Source organism: Chinchilla lanigera, unplaced genomic scaffold, assembly GCF_000276665.1.
Source record: "Chinchilla lanigera isolate Chin_1 unplaced genomic scaffold, ChiLan1.0 scaffold00026, whole genome shotgun sequence".
In the NCBI taxonomy this organism is placed as follows: Eukaryota; Metazoa; Chordata; class Mammalia; order Rodentia; family Chinchillidae; genus Chinchilla; species Chinchilla lanigera.
The window spans coordinates 25,025,855-25,034,071 of NW_004955427.1; the positions used below are offsets into that span (position 1 = coordinate 25,025,855).

The 8,217-nt window shown below is 45.2% G+C and overlaps 1 protein-coding gene across 2 annotated transcripts in view; it reads left to right on the forward strand.

The window, feature by feature from the left end:
* Scn11a (sodium channel, voltage gated, type XI alpha subunit) overlaps positions 1-8,217 on the forward strand; it is a 191,791-nt gene that overhangs the window by 108,146 nt on the left and 75,428 nt on the right. For both annotated transcript variants that reach the window (XM_013515079.1, XM_013515078.1), the window contains 3 exons: positions 2,743-2,871; positions 4,298-4,392; positions 7,332-7,505. In XM_013515079.1, coding sequence (XP_013370533.1) covers positions 2,743-2,871; positions 4,298-4,392; positions 7,332-7,505 — 398 coding nt within the window. The remainder of the gene's footprint in view (positions 1-2,742; positions 2,872-4,297; positions 4,393-7,331; positions 7,506-8,217) is intronic.

Sequence of the window (8,217 nt, forward strand, 5' to 3'; positions counted from 1 at the left end):
GATGTTGTGGTAAAGCACTCAGTCCCTTTCCTCCCTGTTAGCTCAGCAAAGGGCACTAACCTTCCTAATTTTCCTGGTGGTCAAACTTACCCCTCAGGCCACTGGGCTGTGCTGCTTAGTCTGGGTTCTTCCAGCAGATGGTGAAGTTTACCTAGTTCTCCCAGGTCTCAGATGCCAATCCCGATGTTGTCAGGTCATAGACCATCTGATCCAGTGTCCTCTGACAGCTCAGGGAACGAGTATGAACTAGAAGTGGTCTGCACTGGTGGCGTGATCGCAGGCCACTTGTTCTGTGACTCCAGGGAGTTCAGGGCGAAGGTAGAGCCCAGACATGGACTGCAGGGTCTGCAGTTCGTGGACTGCCTGATTCTGTGTCTGCAGGCCTTTCACTGCAAGCACAGGAGCCAGAGGTGGGCTGTGCTGGCAGTGATCACAGACTGCCTGTTTCCACATTCCTGCCCAGAATGCGAACCCTAGAACCCAGACGCAAATTGCGGTTTCAGCAGTTTCCTGGGCTGCCTGCTCTGGGGTTTCACATGTCTCTGGGTAAGCATGGGGATGCCCCTCACAAACCCCAGTGTTAGCAGGATGGCGGGTCCCTTGAGACAGTCTCCTGTGTGTCCAGGGCACACGGAGGGTGGACACAGACTGCAATGGCAGCAGACTTCTGGGACGCCTGCTTTGTTCCTGGGAAGTAGATGGGAGGCTACCTGGTCTTCATGGCATTCAGCTGTGAACTGTGGTGTGAGTGGATTGTGGGCCTCCTGCTTCTGTACCTGCTGGCCACTCGCTTTGCACACAGGACCCACACATGGGCTGTGCTGGTGGAGATCAGGAACCGCATGCTTTTGCTGTCCCGCCCAGATGTGAACCCTAGAACCCAGACACAAATCACGGCTCCAGCAGTTTCCTGGGCCGCCTGCTCTGGAGCTTCACCTCTCTCTGGGCACACGTGGGGGTGCCCCTTGCACACCTCAGTGTTAGCAGGATTGTGGGTCCCTTGAGACAGTCTCCTGTGTGTCCCAGACATGCAGAGGGCAGAGACACAGACTACAATCTTTAATATAGAATTCTTACTTGGTAGTGTTTTCTTTCATACTTTACATGTGTTATATCAGTATTTTAGGGCCCTTTTGTTCAATTTTCTCTTAGTTGCTTCTAGGATTTTCTTCCTAAGTTTCAAACTTCTCTGGCAATTCTAAAATTCATCCTCTGCAACCTCACATCTTTGAGGCTTCAGCCACTCATCAGTATTGGGGTGGGAGCAGGGAATCAGAAAACATTTTCAGACACAAAAAGTGAGACATTTTCAGAATTCTTATGCTTTAGATTTAACTTCCAAGTATTGGGATTGCTGGATCATGACAGGTCCATTTTTAAAGGACTCTCTGTACTGTTTTCTATGGGGGTTGTACCATTTCACAATCTCATCAACAGTACGGGACCCCATCTCCACACATCCTTACCAACACTGGTTATTTTCTTTTGCTGTTTTATTTTTTAGATAGTAGTCATCCTAATGGGTGTGAGGCAATATCTCACTGTCCTTTTAAATTTGCATTTCTATGATTAATGATGTTAAGCATCTTTTCATATGTCTGTTGAATATTTGTATAACACTTTTGGAGAAATGTTATTTGATTTGTTTGTTTTTTGAGTTTTAGGAATTCTGTATGTATTCTGGATATTAACCCGTGGCCAGATACATTATTTGGAAATATTTTCTTGTATGAGTTTTACTTTTTCACATTTTACATTTAGGTCTTTAATGTATACAGAGTTAACTTTTGTGTACAGTATAACATAAGGGTCTAGCTTCATTCTTTTTCATGTGGATATCTGGATCTCCCAACACTAGTTTTTGTTCACTAACTTTCCTTTTTTCCATTGAGTAGTCTTGCCACACTTACTGAAAATCATTTGGCCATATATGTTAAAATTTATTTCTTGGTTATCTTTTGTGTTCTGTTGGTCCCTATGTCTGGATTTGTGTCAGTGTCACACTATTTTGATTTCTGTACCTTTGTAATACAGTGGTACCTCTGTCTACAAACTTAATTCTTTGCACAATTCTGATTGCAAATTCAATGATTAGGTTTAGTAATGACCTTGTGCACAAATTTGTAGAAGTGTGAGACTTCCAACTTTGATCTGCTTTTTCAAGATTACTTCGGCTATTCAGGGTCTTTTGAAATTCTGTATGAATTGTAGATTAGAATTGTATATTTCCACAAAAATATCATTGGAGTTTTGATGAAGATTGCACTGAATCTGCAGATCACTTTGGGTAGTGTAACAATTTAATAATAGTGAATCTTCCAATCCATGAATAAAGAATATGGAAAGACCTAATTTTTTTCTTGGTTATTTGATCTCTTCATTGTCTCATCCCTGTTATCCCCTTCTGCACATTATCATGACAACTAGAGTGGTGATTACAAACTACCCCTTCCTGTCATTGGCTCTGTATTGGCAGAAACCATTCTCAAGAACATGGCACTGAAAAGCTTTCTTTGCAAATATTTTCTTTACAGCTTTATCCATGGGCCTGTTTCTTGGAGATTCAAAATACCAGAATTTGCTTAAGGAGCTTATCTTTTTGAACTCTGATTGTGAAGACCCGCAATGTTAAATATCACACTGAAATATAGTAAAATATCAAGGCCAGATAAGACAGGCAGGACCTTTGCTTTTCTCTCCACTTATCATGTTCCTTCTTGTTCCAAACGGTTTGTCTTGTAGATGTGTCTTCACTGCAATTTATATTTTGGAAGCTCTGATAAAAATATTTGCAAGAGGCTTTATCCTGGATGAATTTTCTTTCCTTCGAGATCCATGGAACTGGCTCGATTCCATTGTCATTGGAACAGCGTAAGAATATTAAAGATTTTTATTGGAGAGACCTGAGGTGGGGAAGAAGTTCCTCTGCTCCCATCAGTCCCTTTGGGTCTATGTGAGTGGCTGAGGTGACATAACAATGTCTAGAGTTCTAAGTGTCTTGCTGATTGCCCTTGAACAACACTGTATGGCCATTGGCCAGAGGCCTCTAGGCATGAATCCATTTCTAGGCCTGCACTCATTGTCTCATTTCCTCAGTCATTCACTCATCAACACTGGTGTCTGCTCTGTGCAGGATACAGTGTTGAAAGAAAAGAAGAAAGTAGCAAGAGCTCTCAGCCTCATGAAGCTCACAGTGCAGAGGGGAAGAATGACAGTGACCATTACAACATGGTGTAGGGAGTACCAGGATAGAGGCTGTGCATGGATGAGGCTAGCAGAGCCTGTGGGAGGAACCAAGGACTTAGAAAAATTTCAACCACTTTGTGTGCACAAAGCGTTTCCCCTATGTTTTATAGTTTTGGCTTTTGTGCTTGCATCTATGTCTCTTTGAGAGCTTGTTTGAAGGTTCTAGCAGGGGAACGCAGCTACTCGTATACCCTTGACCGAGGAACGGTCCTCCTCTATCGGGGGTGGTCGTCCTCTTCGACCGAGCACGCAGCTTCGGGAGGGACACACATGGAGCATTGAGGGAGGAAGGGGACACCCACCTAGCCAGCCAGATCAGCCGAATCAACCCTGGCGATCAATGGGGTGACAGATGTCGCAGCCAGATCGCCCTCACATCCATCTTTGAGTTAATTGTGTACAGTATGAAGTGGGGTTGATACTCTTTTTTTGGGGGGTTGATATTCTTGAAGGATAGGGCACTGATTTAATATCTAAATGATGAAATAGAGTAAAAAGTAATGGCCTGCTGCCAGCACAATAATTGTAAGCTTATAATCTATGTGTGCTGGGAACTGTGTTCAGTACTTTGCAATACAGTGTTCTCCTATTTAATATTCACAAAGTCCTTACATGTAGATGCTGCTAATGTCAGCATTTTATGTTTGAATTTCACCATGTTCATGGTCTTGCTCATTGAAAGATGGTGTGAGAGTGTGGGTTTTAGAGTCCGACAGTCTGCGTTCATGTTGGTCTTAGATGGGAGACCTTAGCAAAGTGTGCTGGGGTTGGAACTTGGCAACCAGTGAACGAATGTTTGTGTGGGTGTCTGTTATTCATGGATGTAGCCACAACTGCATGGGCAACTTCAAGGAATTCTCACTTGTGTCCATATGTAAGTTCGGGGTCCATAGCAATGAATGTGATGTTGCCAGGTTCTGAAAGCAAGGTGGGGCTGCACACTTCACTTTGGGAGGCACAGGCACCAGGCTGTGCTTACTCTGGCTTTTGCAGAAATGGACAGTGCAGCTACAGGACTAAGTCAAGCCTTTCTCTGTGTTCTGTCTTGTAGGATTGCAGATATGGTTCCAGGTGCCCAAATCAAACTGTTGTCTCTGCGTACCTTCCGAGTATTCAGAGCTCTGAAAGCAATTTCAGTAGTTTCTGGTAAGCCAATCTAACTTTTAGCATTGGCTGTCAGGTGGAGAGAATGTTCTTTTATACTTAAAATTTTTCAGAATATCATCTTGTAAATCAAAACCCATTAGCCCTTGCTTTACTCATTTATTTGATTGTTCAGCCAATAACTCTTGAGTACCTAATATGTCCAGTCACTGTACTGCTTTGGATTTATCTGTGGACACAAGGACTGCTGTCCTCCTTGAGTATTTGCTGTAAGGTAAGTGGGTGGGGAGAGAGATGAGTAAAGGAGTAGATTTACATGAGTAAACTGTGTAGCATACTAGCACCTGCTATGTACCATGGAAAATACAAAGGAAACAGACCACGTGAAGGTTATGGGAAGTTATAGCAGATAAGAGAAGCAAGTTGTGGTTTTAGATAGAGTGGTTAGGATGAGGGTCACTGAGGTGAGAAGTAAGCAAAGATTTGAAGGTGATGACACGAGCAGGTATATGGGAAAGAGTACTCGAATGATGGGAAATAGTGCAGAGACCAAGAGACAGGTTGTGGATGGGGCTGGGGGAGCGAGAAGGCCAGTCAGGGGCAAATTGCAGAAGTGAGGGGAGGCTGTAGGCACAAGGAGCCAAGCTCCCCTCTGGAGAAGTGAAAGTGTAGACTGTGAGGAAGCCACAGAGCAGGACAACACAGAGAATGGCATGATGGTTACTGTGGAAGTACTCTTCTGACCTGCCGCAGGGAGCACAATTAATGGATTGTCCCTGCTGGCACCCTCTGGAGTCACCCTCTGCATGCATGCTTATGCCCAAGACCTGCCTGCCCTGCATGGCCTGGCTGTTAGTGCTGGTCTGTTTCTGGAGGACCCGAGACTCCTCTAAGGGGGAACTTTGGCTCAGGGCTGCCTGGCAACCTGGCCGAGGCTCTCACAGCTCCTTAGGTTCTTCCTATCCCATCCTGCTTGCTCTCTTCTCCCTTTTCTTAGATGTCAGAGCCACATGGAAGTCTGAAGCCCCTTCCTGCCAACTCCTACTTCCCATCACCACAGGCATTTTCTCCAACAAATCTCTTGTATGTCTGATCCCAGAACTGCTTCTCAGAACCCAAAAAGGCATACGAGGCCATAATTCCAGCAAGGGATGGTGCTGCTTTAGGTCAGGTGATGGTCATAGAGTTGTCAGAGAGCAGTCAGAGTCTATAAATTTGAAGGTAGAAATAATGATTTACCAATGATATTTGTGGTGTGGGTACAAAAGGAGAGTCAAGGATGATACCAAGATTTTCAGTCTGAGCGCCTGGACAGACGGAGTTGTCACTGGCTGAGACAGGGAAGGCTATGAGAGGAGCAGTTCTGTGAGTCACGTAGGAGCTGGCTTTGAACATATTGTGCGTGGATGACTCTGAGACATCCAGGTGGAAGTGTCAATGAATTGAGAATTTCCAGGGCAGTCTGGAAATTCTGTTTCCAGCTGGAGATATGTATCTTGGGCCTATAGATGATATGTGAAACCATGAAATCTGATGAGATCATCAAGGGAGTGAGCACAGATAGAGACCAAGACTGAGCTGCAAGGTACAGCAACACTAACGGAAAGGGGAGGGAAGGAGGAACCAGCAAAGGAGATGAGCAGGAGCAGGAATGAAGTGGGAAGGAAACTCTGGAAGCCAGGTGAGGTGGGCAGTTTACCCTGGGAATCAGGGTGAAGCCAAGTATGGGTTGTGAGTATGAATCGCAGTTTATTAAAACCTGATGTTATTCTGGCACAACCTTCTCTTTTCCCCTTTCCTCTCTTTTATTTGGAAAAATCCCACTTTATTTAAAAATCTCCTGTCTCTGGAGTCCTTTCCCACCTTCCCTTTCTTTCTGTTGTATTCTTCCAATAGCTTTGGCAAACTATGAGTGCTGTGGGAACTATTTGGTTCTGCTGATTACATAGACTTAGGCTGTCTCATCCCTCCCCAGGACCTGAACTCTGAGCTTTTTGGATTCTCCAGAAACAGGGGCAGTGGGTTATTTTTCTGGGACTCCAGGAAAGCAACTGCATAGTGATAAAGAAACTGGCAGCCAGAGGACCTTTATGTGGGGTTTGCCCCTCCTTCTTAGCAGATGCATGGTTTCCTTCTGGGCCCACGAACACGGTGAGATCCTTGCTTTTTAGAAGTGAAGGTAGATGTGTAGTCTTCTGTGGAACTCTGAAACTTAGTCCAAAATCACAACTGGCTTTTGTCTACATCTGCACTGGAGAAGACTCCAACCTCTTGTTACAGATTAAAACCTGGCTTGGCTGAGGCGGCTGTACCTGGAGTTGAAGTGAGGCCCCAGTGTGACCTCAAGTCCCCTCTCCCCACTCGGGATCACTCTGCAAGAATTTTGTCCACTGTGGTCTTGGCCTCCACTGGATACTGCCTTGTACTCTCACCTCCCCTGCCTTCAAGTCCCCCCTTTGTGATACATACTAATCAATTGAAATAGTGTCACTTAAGAATCATTCTGATTCTGGATGGTGGGACCTTGTGACACAGAGACAATGTTGCAAGCACACACAGTTCTGCACAGGCAAAGCTTTATTGTAGGGGGGGGTTTGTGGTACCTCATGTACCTTGATAGTGGAGAGGGACTACAAATGTTAACTACAGGCCTATGTCATTCTCTGACACTGCTGTGGCCCTCAGCTGTGGGATGCCTTCACAGCTGTCATCACATTATGCCCATGTCCACCTGACATTGTTTTGCTCAGTCTTCTCACTTGCTCCTCAGAGTGGCCTTGAGCAGCATAGGCAAGGGTGAAGGCATAGGCAGAGGGTTTGATTGCTCTGATGACACACAGCTTATAAGGTGCAGAATCCTAGGCCAAGCTGGTTCCCAGTTCCAGCCTGCAGTTTGACAGTCTCTACAACTTCCTTGCTGTGGCCATATCTGGGCTGGGCCTGGTGAGGTTACTTCTCCCCACACCTGTTCTCCTCCTCAGGTCTGAAGGTCATTGTGGGGGCCTTGCTGCGGTCAGTGAAGAAGCTTGTCGACGTGATGGTCCTCACCCTCTTTTGCCTCTGCATCTTCGCCCTGGTAGGTCAGCAGCTTTTCTATGGAACTCTGAGCCAGAAATGTGTCAAGAATGGTTGCCACAATCGCACTGAGACAAATGGTAAGTATTTCATTCCTTGGTTTGTGCATGGTAACTTTTATGTATTGCCACACATACCACCTGCATACCTGAATCTGAGAGCAAGGGAGAGCTTTATCCATTCAGAGGTCTTGTGTAAGCAGCACATTTCCTGGAGAATTGTCCCATTGTCCCAGAGAAGAAAATGCCTGAAACCACATCCACATGGGCATTGTCTGCCCCTAGCCTCTGCCATTCAGATCTCAACCCGCTTCATCATGGTTTGCAGAAGTAGTCAGGGCTGGATTTGGCCAAAGGAAACCACCTACTTCCATAGCCTTCTTCTCAAGCATTTTCTCCATCTCCCCACTCCACAATGTGGCCAACCCCACACCGCTTTCATGTGTCCTAATGTGGCCATTACACTCTCTCAGCATATGTCATGAGCTGAATCTGTGTCCATCTCCCCCAGGGTTGTCTCTGTTTATGTACATTATGTCCCAAGAGGTAGAGTGGTATGGTGATGTCATTACTTCCTCTTTCTATTTCTACTTCCTTCTTCCTTTCCGTCCTTTTCTCTTCCTGAGGACTTGGAACTCAATTCCTCCACAGATTCCAACTCTGATCAGTTTACAGGCATGTCCAATTTGTGACCTATTTTTGCCCTTATATTTTCGAGTGAGGAGGAATTGTCTTAGGCTACATACAAAATGTATAATATAGTTAATATATATAAGTAACAAACTTATTTTAA